This window comes from Phaenicophaeus curvirostris, chromosome 18 (assembly GCF_032191515.1).
Source record: "Phaenicophaeus curvirostris isolate KB17595 chromosome 18, BPBGC_Pcur_1.0, whole genome shotgun sequence".
Taxonomy (NCBI): domain Eukaryota; kingdom Metazoa; phylum Chordata; class Aves; order Cuculiformes; family Cuculidae; genus Phaenicophaeus; species Phaenicophaeus curvirostris.
In genome coordinates this window covers 12,061,800-12,079,134 of record NC_091409.1, presented here as the reverse complement: position 1 = coordinate 12,079,134, position 17,335 = coordinate 12,061,800, and the positions used below count along the sequence as shown (strand labels likewise).

Genomic DNA, 17,335 nt, shown 5'->3' with positions numbered 1-17,335 from the left:
ATTTCCAGCACCTTTCCAATTGCAAGCAGTCAATATATTGATACTATCTCTGCATTTCATCCTTGGCTATATCGAAATGGCAAACCATGTTACTATCACACAAACAGCTCTATGGACACAGATTTGGACTCCAAAAGAACGACAGAAGAGGCTCCGCTACATCACATGCTCTTGGCGCTCTTCTCGGGTCCACAGCTCTCTACCCACTCCTGCAGCTTTGCAGAGATCCCAGCTACGCTAAGCTCAAACACACACCAGCACCTTCCCATAAAGTAACCAAAACCATTCCGAAACAGCTATTTAAACTACTGAGAGTGAGGGAAAGACATCCCTAGTCACACAAACCAACATGCATTCAGCAATTTGCCAGGAAAGAAAAGATCCCACGTGAAACCCAACATTTTCCTCCATCTCACCATCCCAGCACAGCCCTGCCTCCCTCTGAGCATGGCCAGGACAAGTCAGAGTCTGAGTGGCAGGGTGATGTTAGCACCATTATTTATTTGAAGAGGGAGCGGAGCCCTGGGGAGAGGCACCAGCTGCTCCCCTTCTGCGGCACAGCAGTACAAAGCAGCTCCACAGGGAGCAAGGGGTCAGCTCCAAACACCAGTCACCCCACAGCACATCTCCCACCCTCCCTCCTCCCAGAGTGAGGGGAGCGCACTCCATCCCCTGTGAAAGGCAGAAGGGGAGATGAGAGACATGCAGGAATGTTCGCAAAAGCCGTTCCCAAGGTACCAGAGCAGCTAGTGGGAAATCCAGGTAGGCAGAGAGGCTGGTCTCCACTGTGCATGCTACTCCAAGGCGGAACACGGCTGTGTGCTTCTACTTTTGCAGAACCCAGGTCTTGCAGAGAGGTCAGATCTCCAAACCTCTCTCATCTGCTTTTCCATAATGATCCCAAACCTTGCATTCCACACATTAGCCAGCAGTTAGCCCAACTTATTACAATATAGATCTACCTGGGAACAGAAGGAAAAAATCCACCCCTACACAGCACAGCCTGGCAGAGGATATTTTTTTCCTGTGGTTCCCCTTCCCTCCATTTATAAAAACATTTTAAAAAATAAAATAAAAAAAGCAGAACAATCCTTCATGATAAGATTAAGGTCCTTGATGTGTGACTCTGTTTCAATGTGCCCAAAAACTGTCGCGCTTTCTCCTGCATGAAGAGTTGGTCTTGGGTTCCACCACAGGCCACTGCTTTCCAAGCCCTGGTCATCTACAGAGATAAAAGAAAGTACATGTAGAGCACCGTTAAGAGAGAGGACAAAGAACACATTGACACCCTGATTTAAAAAAATTGATTATAACAACTATCTGGTACCCAAGGGAAATAAAACTTGGTACTTCAGAGCACCCATCTTGCAACCAGGAGGAACCTGTACACCACCAGTTACTCATCACAGCTGAGACGGTTGTTTCTAGCAAAGAGGTGTTACATTCAGGAGTTTCCCAGCTGAGCACTGCATTTCAGGATGACCCACATGCCCTCTCAGGTCTTTCACTTACTTGGCTTGAGACAGAAACCCCAAAGCAGAAACCTACTAAGGCTCCTTCTGCTGAAGAGATTCCAGAGGGATGGAAGGAATTCAGACTTTGGGGTTTGTTCCCAACCCATTCAATTCCTACATGACCTGCTCAGTGCCAGGTCTACGTTGCCAAAGACCATCCTTAACAGGAATTTGGTGCCTTCAGCTTCAGCAGGACTCCACAGCACACAGGAAGAGCTTAAAGTCAGGTGTGCTTCAGTCACTGCTTGGAGAAAGGGTTCACGTGAAGTGATGAAGTGGTTTCACACTTCAAGAAAACCCCTGTGAAAGCTCTGCTAAATGGATACTCATTTACACATGCACTGTAAAGAACCAGAATTCAAGCTTCAGCATTTGCTTACACTAACAATTCCCCCCAGGCAGCCACAGCACAGCTTCAGGGCTGATTTAGGTTCAGCCTACAGCTAGGTGAGCTTCCTTAATAAATAACTGCCACTGCTAGCAACACCAGTCTGGCACAATAAATCCCAAGAGCCCAGCAACACTGCAGACAGCTCTGCTGTTCTCTGGGCAATAGGATTTTTCACTGCACACCTGTACTTTGTCACTACGCGAGCTGTCTTACTGTCACCTTCAAGTCACTCCCAAAGCTTTATTTATATGGATCTATTAGCTCGCAGAGCAGTACAACCGTGCCTAGGACGGGAGGAGAAATGGAAGTGTTTAAGTAGAGTTTATTTTGAGAAGGGAAAGGAATCACTCTGTCTGAGGAGCACTTATTTGTCAGAAGGAAAAGCTTTCACAACAGACAGCTCTAATCCAGGGACAGATTCCACCCCCCTTGCTGCAGGGCTCCATTAAGATTGTCAAGTCTGTTTAGTGAAGACAATACTACACCTCAACATTGTACCTGGGGTTTGCTTGGGTTCTGAACACACTCCTAGACTAGGTCCCCAGATGCAGTTTCACCCCCCTCCAAAGACATCATGTTTTTCCATCCTCCATCAAGCTACCAGAGCTCCCATGACTTGTTCCAAGCAAGCCGCAACAGCTGCAGAGTCATGGTCCAAATCCCCTTCTCCAAGCCACACTGCATAACAAAGCCGAGACAGACCTCTACTAGTGCACTCTGCCTGCACCCATACCAAATGGTGAAGATTAAGGAGAACACAACAAACCATTTGTGCCCTAGAGTGCATTTGTAGGCTGCCGTGACTCCAGCCCAGCCCAGATGTGCTTCACAGCATGGAGCTGAGGAACAGGGTGCTGGTAACACTTCCAACCTCTGCATAGACTACAACTGGAGCTCTGTACGCCAGATGTTCAGGAAAACAGCAGGATAAAGCCAACCTATTCTGCCTACTGCATACAGCCTTCACCACGACCTAAAAATACCCTGAAGGTCAGAGATGGGAAATACCATTTTTGTCTGACATCTATTCAGCACTTCACAGACTGACTATATGCAGAGGCAAAACATCAGCCTACTGTTACCCATTTAAGAAGTGCTCACTGGGAAAAGGAAAGTTTACTTCATTCCTCGGTCAATCCTCTAAAACCCCTGATGGATTGGGACAGGATGTGGGTTCCCATGAGGAAATACTGGGGTTGAACAAGCATGCTACAGCTCTGATCAGTCACAGGGCTTTGAGCCCCAGAAGAAGGGCAGGTTCACCAAGAGAGAGCTGTAGCATGACAGCGTTGGCTCAGCATCTCCAAACCTGGATGCAAAGACAGCATTAGGATGTCTATGCAGGAGTGCACAGCTTCCTCTCCTCACTCCTCATCCCGAGGAGGGACAAGGGCTGCATTGCCAGCTAACCTCCCAACTGGGAAAGCAGTGATCACAGAACTTACCGGTGCAGGTGGTCTGAAAAGGCTTGGCATTTTTCTATAGGACATCTTCTCTGGTTGCACTTGCACAAAGGCTCTGTTGAGTAAACCGCTGTCATTCTTCCGGTTCGAGGAGGAAAGGTTCAGGGATCTTGACAGGAAATTCACAGGCTGCAACAAAGCAAAAGAAAACTGTATGAGGAAACAAGTTAATTTGTCCTAACAGTGCTGACACTTGACCTGACCAAAAGGCCAGCTAATAAATCCAGCCCTTCATCCACGTCATGTTCAAAAGCAGGTATAGGTGGCAAAGTTCTCACTGCTGTATTGCACAGGCTTTCTTTTACTAACCAAATCAGGCACAGAGGAACACATTAAGGAGAACTCCTCCTAAAAACCCAGCCTAACCTTGCAGGCAGGCACTTTCCACACAGCTCTCAAAGCAACTGGTGGAGGATGCAGAACAAGGCTTACAGATCCAACCAGACAAGTTTCCTTCTCAGAGATCCTTGACCAACACTACACAGCCCCTCTGCAGCCAGCTCTAATCCTGGTCCACCACAGCACCCTCACCTGGGCTCTTTTGAAGCAGACAGTCTTGGGGAGGGCAGGCATATTTTGAGTCTTATCTTCATCCACAATATCCAGGGCCAGAGACTTCCGGACCTTCTTGATGGGACTCCTGCGCAACTAGGGGACAGAAAAACAAGCATCAGCATGAATCAACCCACTGCATTGCCACCCTACAGTCCCAGGGCACACACCAAAGAGCACAGCAGCTCCCAGTGATCTCCTCCTAGCAGCAAGAGCCAGAAGAGGAAGCCTCTTTCAATAGGGAAGGAAGGACACCAGGGGACTGAGCCAAGAGACTCTGCATATCAGCCCTCAGCCTTCTAGTAGCATAACCCGCCACAGATTCTCTAAGTGCACCACGTGTCTCTCCTGAAGGTTAAGAAGGTAGCATCTTCTAGCATGCCCCAAGTTCAGCATAAATCAGGACACAGTTGGCAGTATTTTAAGCAGTCCTTAACCTCAGACACCTCTTGCTGATTAAAAGACAGCAGCTATGGGCCACAAGCTTTTTGCCATCAACAGCAAGATGAACAAAACCAGCCAAAACACTCTTTAACAGCACAGGGTAACTTAGCAACAGGTATTAGATGCAAAAAGAGCTCACCCCTTGTTTCCTCTGTTTCTCAGGCTTCACATCATCTTCTATGATAAGTTCAATGCCAGCTTCACTTCGGAGCACCTCTTTCAAGTCTTCTTCCAGGTGAGGAGTCTGGGGCTGGTGTGAAAAGGTGGAGAGAGCAAAAGACAAGTCAAAAACCTGTATGCCTGGCAGGTTCATGTTTTCCTTAAGGGTTAATGGAGTCAGGGGAGTCCACAGTTGGAGGACAAACACAACTTAATTACTTCCCAGCTGGAAGACATATGACAAGATTCCTGCTAAGCCTGACAGATTTACATGATTGCTGTGCATAAGACACTCCTATTAGCTGAACCCCAAATGTGCCATCAAAAGACCAGTACACACTGATGGTTTGGGATACTGGAAACCATGATGCCTGCAATACCAGTATTAAGAGACTCAGTTCCTCAGGGATGCCTAGACAGATTGTTTCTTTGCTTTTCCTAAAGGTCATCAGGCAGTTTGGGACATTTTTAGCTGGTTTACAGAGGAATTAGAAATCTCGTGGCTACTTAACATGACATGTTCACTATGACAAGGTCCCTTTCATCCCTCCCATCTCAGTCTGGCACTACACCAAACTGTACCTGGCTACAGCACAGATAACAGTCATCTTGCAACTCTTCTGCAACCTACCCCATGTCCCCTTTCCATTCATTACATTTCCCTCACAAGCAAGTGGCACAGCCACCCAATACTCACCAGAGGCCTAATTGGCCCATATTTTTCCAGGGCGTTTTTGAAAGGCGTGGGGGTGTGAGGCGTGTTGTCCACCACATACTTCTGCTCTGGTGTGACAAACCTGGCCGAGGGGGAAAGACAGAGGATCAGACATGCTGTAACCCACACAAAGTAACCCCCGTCCTTCTAAACCCTCTCCTTACATGAGCCACCTGCAGTCTCACCTGGTAGGAGCAGAAGCCACCTGCCTGGTTGGACTGTTCCTGGGGTGCAAGCAAGGCAAGCAGGCACAGAGGAGCCTTTAGTAGGGATAACACCCTTCAGACATGCCAGCTATGCAGCTCGATCCTGCCAGCTACCAAGCACCTTTGTCAGAAAGCAGTACAGCAGCCTGACACAGGCAACATGCAGCCCTGCAGGCCAGCCCTACTCTGCAACGATTCTGCTGGTAGATCTGCTCAGGACCAGCCTGGGCTTATGGAAGTCACAGTTAGGGCAGCAGTAGTCCTGGCAGCAAATGCACTTAGAGCCAAAGCCACCTCACCTGGACAGAGGAGCTGCTCTGGGCCATGCCAACATCAGAGTGGTTTTGCTAGCACAGCCAGCATCCCAAAACACTGTGCTGCTTCAGCCCACCAGCAACAACATCCCTTCCCACCTGTCTGGGACAGTGCCTTGAGTGACCATTGCTTTGGACTGCCCCTCAGGTCAGGCAGAACAGAGAGTACAGAGCTAAAGGGATGGATTTGAACAGCTCTTGTAGAGGAAATCAAATCCCCTCCCTGCTAGCACAGGGCTCACAGCACAGCAGCATTTCCCAGACAAAGACATGCACAGAGAGCAACAGCCTACCCAGCAGCTGAGCCCAACAGCGGTCACTTGGCTGCAGCCCAGATCAGATGGGACACCTGTTCCCTGCAGGAGCTGTCTCTGGAGAATAACACTGGTATAAGGAAATCACCAGCCTCCCTGCACCCCCTTCTCAGTAGCACCAGTATAAGTTCTGGAGGAGGTATGTTTGAATTGGAAGAGACTCTTGTGTGGAAGAGGGCACTCCTCAGGTCAGGATGGGGAAAAAGAAGGAAATGACTTACGCTGAGTTCTTTTGGAGCAGAGGAGTCTTGTCCCTGTGCAGAGGGGTGGTGACAATCACCTTCTGACTGCACACAGGCGTGGAGGTCAGAGATGGGTTCTCCAGTTCTAGCGTATCCTGTTTGGTCCAAAAGTTTAAGAACTGCACAGCACAGGAAAGAAAGAGAAGACACTAAGTCTCAAGCATCCCAGCACAGCATCACAAGTCATTGATTTTTCTGAAATACGAGGGAAAATCTGAAGAAGGAACAATCCTCTCATACCGAGTGGCACAAGAGTGATCGATCTCAGTATAAACCAGAATGACTCTTACAGACTCCAAGTCCTGTGTGTGGAAACACACGTTAAAGTCGCCAGAAGGTGCATCACAACCATAAAGGTCATTCACTTGTCACAAGGGATGAGATGAGATGACTACAAGCAGCAACAGGGTGAGAGAAGACTCTCCTTGCACTGCTCTAGATAAGGCCAAGCAAAACGGTGAAGGAAAAGTAATGCCAGCCACCAAAGGTCTATTCCAGCCTCAGGCTGGCAAATGCAAGGGACGTCCTTGTAATACAAAAGCATACAAGATAACAGATTTTGCATTGAGCTGCCCTTCAGCCTAAGCTGTAAGAAAATGGCAAACTCCCATCTCTGCTAGGATTTTACTTCACTTATTAGGCATCATGAAGTAGAATCCTAGCAGAGATGAGACCGTTTGCCATTTTCTCACAGTTCAGGCTGAAGACAGCTAATAAGTGACAACTTTACTCCCGTAAGGAATGGGGTCTGCACCCAAGAACCTATGGGGAGAGAAGAGCTGCAAATGCTGCATTCACTGATGGGTGAAGCTCACCCTGAGAGGAAGGACACGATATTTGCCCCCTCTGATTCTCTCCAGGCCCTCCAGCCTTTTACACTCTGCAGATCTGCACACATCAGGTCACGCACTGATCTCCTAGCTCTTTCTGGCCTTGCATTCAAGGTCCACCTGAACCTGAGCGTCAGAATGTCCTGGGGTGCTCTCCCATGTGCCACCCAGGGCTGCAGAAACAGAAATAAAGGCTAGAAGGCATGGGTAGACTGGGTCTGAACAACAGAGCAGTTGTGGGGACTGCGCTGGAGCACACAGCAAGACAGAACTCCACCACATCACTATATGAGACGCTAGTGGATTTGAACATTGCAGCGTTCTGAGATGTGGAATGCGTGGACACTGCAGGAGTCATGACAAACACTCAAAGACCTCAAGTCCCTTATCAACAAGACAAGACCAGAAGCACTTTCCTAAGCACAGCAGCTCAAGAGATCTGCACAAGCATGTGCTGCCAAGCCTGCCTGCTTGGCTTAACTGGAAACGAACAGGGAAAGCCATTTCTTACTGCTGCCACTCTGCTACCCACAGCTGAGGCAGCAACGCCCCGAGGACAGAAGCATCGTGCTCTCCAGCCATCCTGGACCAGGCAGGTGCTATCTGCACGATAGTGAGCATGTGTTCTGCCCATCACAGACAGCAGTTGGGCTTTGTTGATGCTGCAAGCACTCCCAGAGGCAAACACAAGCTGCTGCTCCCACAGGAAAAGCAACAGTGAAGACAAACAGTGCCAGAACCCAACTCCGTGCCTTGTTTTTAGAAGAAACACCCTGTCCACTAGCACTGCTTCACTCAAGGGAGGAAACACAAAGCTGGTAGAGCTGATGGGACTATATGACATTAAAGCAAGTATTGAGAGCACTGACGTGTATTAGCTCACAATCAAGCCCAAGCAGAGAAGCACAGACTGGGCTCTGCCACTGCTCTGTACCTGAGATGGAGAAAAGGGCAGTGTCTTGACCGGGGTACTCTTGGGCGTCATGCTGTTGCAGGAGTCAAGGAAGGAAAGGCTTGTGCTGGTGGCGTTCTCCGTAACAGGTGAAAGGGAGATCTTCCTCCTCTTCTGCCTCTTCAGCACAGAGGGCGGCGTGCCAAAGCTCATCTCTGCATGTGGAGAGATGGGGATGAGCTCTCCCTTGCTGCTCTTGCTCAGGTCAGAGATAGTGTGGCCATCCAGGCGGTACTCAGTCACATTGGACAGGGACGGCGCTGGCTTCCCAGGGGTTTGCCTCACTGGGCTGTTGCTGCTGCTGCTGCCGCCAGCGGAGGCTTCCTCAGGCAGGTCAAACTGGATCAGATCACACCAGCCTTCTGGGTCCTGCACAGAAGGGAAACGATCAGAAGCAGCTCCAGAAGGAAAGCTGAGCAGCCAACTGGTACAGATAGAGATGAGCCAGGAGGTAAAGTAAGTGGATGTGTGAGATTGCACCAGGTTTTACAAGCAGCCTGGCTAGAACAAAGCTTAAGCCCTTCTCCCCTCTGCTGCCAGCACAGCTGAGAACCAGACCAGGGAAGCAACCCAGCTGAAGGCTGCTGCTTTTGCATAGGACAGTTCTTTCTATTTACGGAAGGCTGGTTTCCCACTTCAGTTCACAGCACAGCTGCACAAACAGCTGCACCCTCACACAGAGGAGACAAACAAAGCAGCTGGGGACAGGGGCTGAATGAAGCGACCGTCACCCAACACCAAACCAAGTCTCGGGCACACCAGTACAGCTGGACACAGCACTTTGCTGTAGCGTGTACTGCTGGAAACAGATTAAGTGACCAGATCAGTTTAGAGATCAAATGCTTCACCACTCAACCCCACCAACACCCCAAGTATCACACAAGCAGATCCCTAAGGGCCTGCAGATGGGCCGTAAAGCCTTGGGTACAGACTCTGCCCTCCTGTACACACACTAAGTGGATTCTCCACAGATAACCAGCTCATAAGCTCATCAGGTAGGGTGGAGGCGGCAGTGATATTTCTCTTTGATGGCAGCAAAGTGCCCTGTTGATTCCAACCAGCTTCCTGCCCTTGTGTGCCTCCATCACCCCGGGGACCTCAGTGCTGCTCGACTGGCTCAAAATTACTAGTTTCAGTGAAGCCACCTCCTCTGAAAGCAAACGGTCATGCCCCCCAGTTTGACAGGGTCTGTCCTGCACACTACAAGTGGGCCTGGCCTATTCCAAATCTGTCCTGTCCTATCCCATCTTGTAACAGTACAGAAAGCTCATGAGCATGGGCCTGAACTGTCATGAAAGGGAGAGCTGGAGACACTCTGACTGATAAATAAGGGCTTGAGACCAGCTTTGCCAGCGTGTACAGTCTCCCCACCAACGGAGCCCATGCACAAGGACACTCACCTAGGGGAATATGCAAGCCCAAAGCAATACTGGCAGAGCTGAAAAGGTTAATACAGCCCTGGAAAAGAGATGGTGGGTAGTTGCAACAAAAGGAAAGACCCTGCCTTCTTCAGGACACCCATAGTGATGAGGAGAGCCAGTAAGAGGAAGAGAGCAAGGATCAGTCTCCCTGCATTTGCTGAGGGAGCAAAGTTCTGTTACTTACAGATTCAATCATATCCAGAGCTTCATTGAAGGCTGGCACAGATGCTGGGTACAAATAATTGGCAGCTTCGACAACCCATTTGTATGGAGATGTGATAACTGAAGAGGCATCCTCAGGCACCGCATCATCTGGGGTCCCCTCAGCGTTATGCTCTGTCAGTTCGGCTGCTGGCAGCTCCAAGGGTAACTCCTGCACACCCGTCACTTCTTCATCACTGATATCCTCCTCTTTTATTTCAGAGATATTGACTGGGCAGTTCAGAAGGGCAGTCTTTTTACATAAAACAAAAAGTCCACCCGTTAGTAAAAAGCAAGGGAACAACACCGAGACCTGGGGATAAAAAGCAAGGGTCCCTGGACATATTCAGCTCTACCACCTGCTCTCCTATCTATAATTCAGTTCATTTCACATCGCCATTCTCCCTTACGGCTCTGTCCCATACACCTTCTGAGCAGAAGTCCATGCAACACAAGTAGCACAGGACTGTTTAATTGAAGATTTCACTTAAGTATCCCAGGAGAAAGCTGAATGAAGGCTGAGCAGATAGCACAAGTTCTGAATTTTCTACATTCCAAGAGCCCAGCTTTGAAAACTACATGCTTTCTTCATGGAAAAAAATAACTGGGTGTACTTCCCCTGCTTCTTGGAGAAGGCTGGTGGAAGGCACAGGCTGTCTATGTAGACACTAGGCTGTGGCAAAGGCAGCGTGAGAGGCAGCAGAAGGGTGGACAAACAGCTGATATGCATTAGCAGAGCCAGGAGAGCAACTCAGCTGCCTTCTGTAAATGTGCTGGTGCAGTACCTGGCTCCCAGCTCCCGTTTGACTTTGGCTCTCCTTGCCATCCACCTCCACGAGCAAGTACACTGACTTGGATTCCTTAGTTTCATTGAGGAAGCCTCCAGTGTCCACCTTCCGCTTGATGGTGGAGTTCCAGTGATTCTTTACAGCATTGTCGGTCCTGTGGAGAAAGCAGAAGGAAACAGAAGATTATCATTTACAGCAACTTTAAAGCACAGCTAACAACTCCTACACACTCTCCAGCCCTGTCCTGTGAGCCCAACGCATGGATCTCTACGAGCCACCCAGCACCAGTGAGCAAAGAGGTCCTACCTCCCAGGCAGCAGCTTGGCAATCTCTGCCCAACGATTCCCCAGGACCTTGTGGGCCTCAAAAATGATGCGATCCTCCTCTGCTGTCCACGAGGACTTCTTCACCTCAGGGTTCAGGTGGTTATGCCAGCGTTCCCGGCACTGCTTCCCTAACCGCCCTTTCAGGTGCTTGGCTATCAGGGTCCATTGTTTGGTGCCATATTTTTTAACCAGTTCAATTACCTTGGAAGAGAGCAGGAGGGAAATAAGGAAATGGAATAAAGGAGGGGGAGGTCAGTACAGTCATCTTCAGGCTTTGTTCTTCACCTCCCTTGGGATCAGGTAAGGGCAGACAGAGAAAGCCCCCTTCAGAGAAAAAGCTAGAGGGACCCAGCACTGACAATCAGATGTTTCCACACTCATGAGAGCAATAATTCAGACGAATTCCTGGAAGGGGCTGTTTCTGTGCAGACATTTTGCCCCACAGCACCTCCGAACGCAGACAACCACTCACAGAAGATGGGGTGGAGAGTAGCAGGCAGCCCCACATTTAGAAACAGGTGTATTTCTGAGTAACAGCCAAGTCCCAAGTCCCTCCTACTGATGGCCTGGCCATGTGACAACAGCCCCTATCAGCTCTGCACTGTCTGCCTGCAGGGATAGAGACGCTGCGTCCCTTGCACAGCACACCAGACATACCAAAGACACACCAGCTCCATAGCCTGCAAGCACAGCGAGTGCCCCAATGCATAAACAAGCCATATTCACTTAAGGGCCATCCACTTGGCCACTCCCACTTCACTCAGGACTTTGTCACTCCTGCCTGAGGCCCAGCACAAACGCTTCTGAGCACAGAATCTGTTCTGAACTCCTGCAATGTGCCCGTGGCACAATCAGGACAAAATCTACTGCCTGTAACATTCAGCCTGCCAAAATCTTAGAGGCTGAAGGGTTCTCAAAGAGCATTTCTACCCTGGCCAGCTGTACTTGGGTGAAAGGTACAGGGAGGCGATGCTCACTGTGCTCTTGACCCATAATGAACATACCTACTGTAGGCTCTTGACTATCAAGCACAAATGGACCAAAACCACAAAACCAAGACACGGGAAAAGGAGCTGGAACGTTGCAGGGCAAAGCAACATGCAGTGTCAGGAGGAGAAAGCTGGAGCCCAGCCTGGCTGGGATGGCAGTGAGCATTGTGACTGGGTAGGCTGGCAGTCAGTCAGGACATGCGAAGGGGAAAACAAGCACCTATTGCTCTTCAGTAGGGAGGTGGAAGGACATCATGATAAGCTTCCTTAGGACATGCTTGACATAACACACAAATGGGAGGCAAAAGAGACCATAACAGCCTGTAATGGTACCAAAAGGGAAAGAAATGGGGGAGCAGAGTGTTACAGAGAATCAGACAAACTAGGAAATTTTACAGCAGAAAACCTTGGTAGAAGTTGGAATTCACTTCAGTTTTTCTTAAGCACATGGAGATGATCAGTTTATGTGAGCTGGTCCCTCTCAGCTCATTGTGAAATCAGCAGAGAAACAGGCTCACAGAAGTCACAATTCACCTAGCTGACCTCAGACAGTCACTTCAGGCTGTCTGCAGTGGCACAGGGAATGCCAGCTTTCTTTTCTCTTGTATCCAACACGGCCAGGTCATGGCAAGATCTGCCAGTAAGCAGATGAATTAATTCCTTTTTTTGCTCTCTCCCTTGGCAGCCTACTGGAGCAGCACTGTGTGAAAGGGAGAAGGTGTTTAGCCTTTAGGCCTTGACTCGCTTCTCCTCGTCATGACCACAGCTGCATCAGTCTGCTCAGAACAGGTCAGAGTGCTGCTCTCATGGGCATCCACCATGGGAAAGAATTACCCACAGCTTACAAGAAAAGATCAGAGGGTCTGACACCTCCATCCTCTCTGTAGTCACAGTCTAATGCTCAGATTGTCTCAGCCTTAACTTACCTTTTGGTCCTCCTCTTTGGTCCAAGGGCCCTTGACCAAGTCTGGATTCAACACCCTCAGCCACCGGTACTGACACTGCTGATCGCTGCGGTTCTGGGTAAAGCAATGAGAGCAGCCACGCGTTAGACCAGAGGCTCCAAAAGCCCCATGATCAACAGCAGTCCCCACAAACAGAGGCTGCCCCTCAGAAAACCCATAGAAGCACAGACTATGACTAGTGCACAGGGCACAGAAAACAGGGACAGAACAACCTCAATTTCTCGTCCCAGCTCCAACAGATTCACTCTTGAAAGTGTTCTATACAAGCAGGATGGCTTCCTACCCTGAAGGAGCACCGTTTCACAGACTGGAGCTGCAGTTACAGAACCAAGGTGCTGCACAGATGCGGAGTCAGCACATTGAGCACAAGAAACAACATGCAAACACTATGATTCCCAACTGGGCAAAGGGTCACTTACAGGAAAGTGACTGGCCAGGAACTTCCAGTCGTTCTGCCCGTAATGTCTTACTAACATCTTCAGCTGCTCATCCTGCAAAGAACAAAGACATCCACTTTCAAATACACTGAGGCAACACCACGCCACAGGCACCCCTTGATGCTGCCAGTCCCAGGAACAAGCCAGATATTTTGAACTGTCAAGCCTTTTTTTGACATTCCGTGTTCAGGAAAGGAAGGTAGCTCACGCTGCCCTTTAGCGGCACACCAGTCCTTGGAGCCCAGATGGAACAGACCTTTTAGTTCTGGGCTCTGTACTAGGGTAAGTTCATACAGCAAATACAAAACAAGAGCCCAGCTCTGTTCTAGCAGCCTGCTTCAAACCCTGTGGCCAAGGCAACCTGCGTACCCAGCCCCAGTACAGCCCTGACCAGACAGCACCCCCCAACTCAGCCACTGCTTCTACCTGGCCAAGAAAGCTGACTGGTGGAAGAGAATCACCTGTAGCCCAGTGCTACTGGACTCTAAAGCATTCCTTTCACAAACCCTGCTATAGCCCAGGTTTCCTAACTCTTACAGCTCACAAAAAGCCTGCTATAGGTGTCCTTGCCTGTGTGCTCTGGTTGGGCTGAGGCACAAAATAATTCCCTCCCCAACATGAGCCCAAAGCTTTGGTCTCTGCACAATGACCATCTTATTTCGTGTTCAGATCCTGGGGGAGACAGAACATCTTAAGATTTTTCAAACAGAGCAAAGATGATGGAGAAACTGGGAGGAGGGAAGAGAATATCCCAGCTAATTCCAGGCTCTTAGCCAGGATGAGTAAGCCATGATCCCGACAGCCTCAGCACTCTCTGCTTTTGATGCTTTCTGTGGGAGAACATTTCCATTGTGTAATTCAGCTTGCTGGAGGCCTTGTCCATCCTCTAGAGCCCCTCCTTGCGCAGAGAAGAGCTGCAGGCTGCAGTCACCTCACTGAGTGCTTAAGCTTAAGCTGAAGTGGTGGGAGCTCTTACTCTCCAGGCTACATTTCAAACTCGCCTGAACTCCCCATCCCGGCCTTGGCTCCCATCAGCAAAACAGATACAGGGTCTTCTCCAGCAGGAAGGCCGCAGGAGCTGGTGTCACAGCCAGCGGGTAAGAACTCTAGTGGAGGCACCCAAGCCCCATGTGCCATGCCAGAGGCCTGCTCCAAAGTGCCTGTTCTCACTCACCTCTTCTTGTGTCCACTTGACCTTACACCGGCCGTCCCGCTGCTCCTGCACATCTGAATCGGTATCCTGGCAATGGAGCTCATCTTGGTCCTCACTAAAGGTGAATAAAGGAAGATTATAGTTTCTGCTGGTGATAAAAACACAGCAGAGGGAGCAGAGCTCCAGACAGCACTCCACATTGTGCAGCGCAGCTCCAGAGCCACTATCCCAGCCATGAACCCTGACACCTCACAGATGCTTACTCAGACATCCAAGTTCACAGGGGTCCCTCAGCTTCAAGTTCCCCCATGTATGCTCACAATTTTCATGCTGCTGAGTGCAGGGAAAGGGGCACTTCTGCTCCTTCCTACCCCTCTTAAAAGGGAGTGGCACAATTTCCCCTCTTAGAATCATAGAATCACTAGATTGGAAAAGACCTTTGAGATCATAAAGTCCAATCAACCCTGTCCACTACTAAAACATATCCCTAAGTACTTTATCTATCGTCTTTTAAACACTTCCAGGGTTGAGGACTCAACCACTGCCCTGGACAGCCGGTTCCAGTGCCCAATAACTCTTTTGGGGAATAAGTTTTTCTTTATGTCTAACTGAACCTCCCCTGGTGCAGCTTGAGGCCATTTCCTCTCTTGCTGTCTATCACTTGGGAGAAAAGACCAACACCCACCTGTCTACAACCTCCTTTCAGGCAGTTGTAGACAGCGATAAGGGCTCCCCTCAGCCTCCTTTTCTCAAGGCCAGACAACCCCAGCTCCCTCAACCACTCCTGGTAAGACTGTTCTCCAATATTCATTCCCTTTACAGCCCAGCAACCCCGGAGTGCAGAGGGGGAATCGAGCAGCACCCATCACCCACTCGGACTCCCAGTCTCCCCCTGCTCCAGAATTGCAGAGCCAAGCTCCCGGCTGGAGCCAGCAGGAGAGTTTAGAGCGGGATCAAGGAGAAAGGGGTGTGAGGAGCCCCCAGGGAGCAGGGAGGATAGAGGGGTTGCAGGGACCAGAGACCGAGGGGATCCCCTGGGGCGGGGGGGGGGGCAAGTAGCCCAAGGAGGGGGAGCAGGGACAGAGCCTTAGGGGGATGTAGGCAGCCCAAAGGAGGCTGGGGGGGTGGATGCAGGGAGCCCAAAGGAGGCTGGGGGGGTGGATGCAGGGAGCCCAAAGGAGGCTGGGGGGGGTGGATGCAGGGAGCCCAAAGGAGGCTGGGGGGGGTGGATGCAGGGAGCCCAAAGGAGGCTGGGGGGGGTGGATGCAGGGAGCCCAAAGGAGGCTGGGGGGGGTGGATGCAGGGAGCCCAAAGGAGGTGGGGGGGGGTGGATGCAGGGAGCCCAAAGGAGGTGGGGGGGGTGGATGCAGGGAGCCCAAAGGAGGTGGGGGGGGTGGATGCAGGGAGCCCAAAGGAGGTGGGGGGGGTGGATGCAGGGAGCCCAAAGGAGGTGGGGGGGGTGGATGCAGGGAGCCCAAAGGAGGTGGGGGGGGTGGATGCAGGGAGGCCAAAGGTGGTGGGGGGGGTGGATGCAGGGAGGCCAAAGGTGGTGGGGGGGGTGGATGCAGGGAGCCCAAAGGGGGTTGGGGGGGGGGTGGATGCAGGGAGCCCAAAGGAGGTGGGGGGGGGGTGGATGCAGGGAGCCCAAAGGAGGTGGGGGGGGTGGATGCAGGGAGCCCAAAGGAGGTGGGGGGGGTGGATGCAGGGAGCCCAAAGGAGGTGGGGGGGGTGGATGCAGGGAGCCCAAAGGAGGTGGGGGGGGTGGATGCAGGGAGCCCAAAGGAGGTGGGGGGGGTGGATGCAGGGAGCCCAAAGGGGGTGGGGGGGGTGGATGCAGGGAGCCCAAAGGGGGTGGGGGGGGTGGATGCAGGGAGCCCAAAGGGGGTGGGGGGGGGGGGGTGGATGCAGGGAGGCCAAAGGAGATGGGGGGGGGGGGGGGTGGATGCAGGGAGGCCAAAGGAGGTGGGGGGGGGTGGATGCAGGGAGGCCAAAGGAGGTGGGGGGGGGGTGGATGCAGGGAGGCCAAAGGAGGTGGGGGGGGGGTGGATGCAGGGAGGCCAAAGGAGGTGGGGGGGGGGTTGATGCAGGGAGGCCAAAGGAGGTGGGGGGGGTGGATGCAGGGAGCCCAAAGGGGGTGGGGGGGGTGGATGCAGGGAGCCCAAAGGGGGTGGGGGGGGTGGATGCAGGGAGCCCAAAGGGGGTGGGGGGGTGGATGCAGGGAGCCCAAGGGGAGGTGGGGGGGGTGGATGCAGGGAGCCCAAGGGGAGGTGGGGGGGGTGGATGCAGGGAGCCCAAGGGGAGGTGGGGGGGGTGGATGCAGGGAGCCCAAGGGGAGGTGGGGGGCGGTGGATGCAGGGAGCCCAAGGGGAGGTGGGGGGCGGTGGATGCAGGGAGCCCAAGGGGAGGTGGGGGGCGGTGGATGCAGGGAGCCCAAGGGGAGGTGGGGGGCGGTGGATGCAGGGAGCCCAAGGGGAGGTGGGGGGCGGTGGATGCAGGGAGCCCAAGGGGAGGTGGGGGGCGGTGGATGCAGGGAGCCCAAGGGAGGTGGGGGGCGGTGGATGCAGGGAGCCCAAGGGGAGGTGGGGGGGATGGGTGGATGCAGGGAGCCCAAGGGGAGGGGGGGATGGATACAGGGAGCCAAAAGCGGGAGGGGATGGGTGCAGGGCCGGGGGGGGGCGCGGAGCCCCGTGAGGACGCGAGCAGCCCCGCACTCACCCGCGGCCCCGGCGCGCCATGGCGGGGCGGGCGGCGGCAGCGGCGCTTTCCTATCTCGCGCCAACGGCGCCCCCCCCCGCGCGGGGCCGGGCCGCGCATGCGCGCTGAGCGCCCCGCCCGCACAAAGAGGCGCGCGCGGGAGGGCGCCCCCAGATCCGCAGAATCAAGGGCGCGGGAGCTGCTACCGCTCCGACCCCGGGCCGGGCAGAGCCGCCTGCTGATCCCACGGGCTGTATGTAAACAG

At 52.3% G+C, this 17,335-nt stretch overlaps 1 protein-coding gene across 1 annotated transcript; it reads right to left on the bottom strand.

Moving 5' to 3' along the window:
* Positions 1-421: 421 nt before the first annotated feature.
* On the bottom strand, positions 422-17,126 carry MYBL2 (MYB proto-oncogene like 2). The gene is made up of 14 exons (XM_069871637.1): positions 17,092-17,126; positions 14,398-14,491; positions 13,206-13,277; positions 12,748-12,840; positions 10,813-11,033; positions 10,504-10,660; positions 9,702-9,971; positions 8,079-8,465; positions 6,294-6,433; positions 5,221-5,320; positions 4,504-4,614; positions 3,900-4,016; positions 3,351-3,497; positions 422-1,222 (listed from the first exon to the last, which is right to left on the bottom strand). The coding sequence occupies exons 1-14, from the start codon at positions 17,109-17,111 to the stop codon at positions 1,094-1,096; spliced, it is 2,058 nt and encodes a 685-aa protein (XP_069727738.1). The 5' UTR covers positions 17,112-17,126; the 3' UTR covers positions 422-1,093.
* Positions 17,127-17,335: the final 209 nt, after the last annotated feature.

What these genes read in the sequence shown, in the direction of transcription:
- MYBL2 (XM_069871637.1), bottom strand. Translation starts at nt 17,111, where the DNA reads ATGGCGCGCCGGGGCCGCGG. An exon ending in GCCAAGCTGCTGCCTGGGAG is followed by an intron (nt 10,661 to 10,812) that starts GTAGGACCTCTT and finishes CTTTCTCCACAG; the next exon opens with GACCGACAATGCTGTAAAGA. An exon ending in CTCTGGATATGATTGAATCT is followed by an intron (nt 8,466 to 9,701) that starts GTAAGTAACAGA and finishes CCTTCTGTGCAG; the next exon opens with GACCCAGAAGGCTGGTGTGA.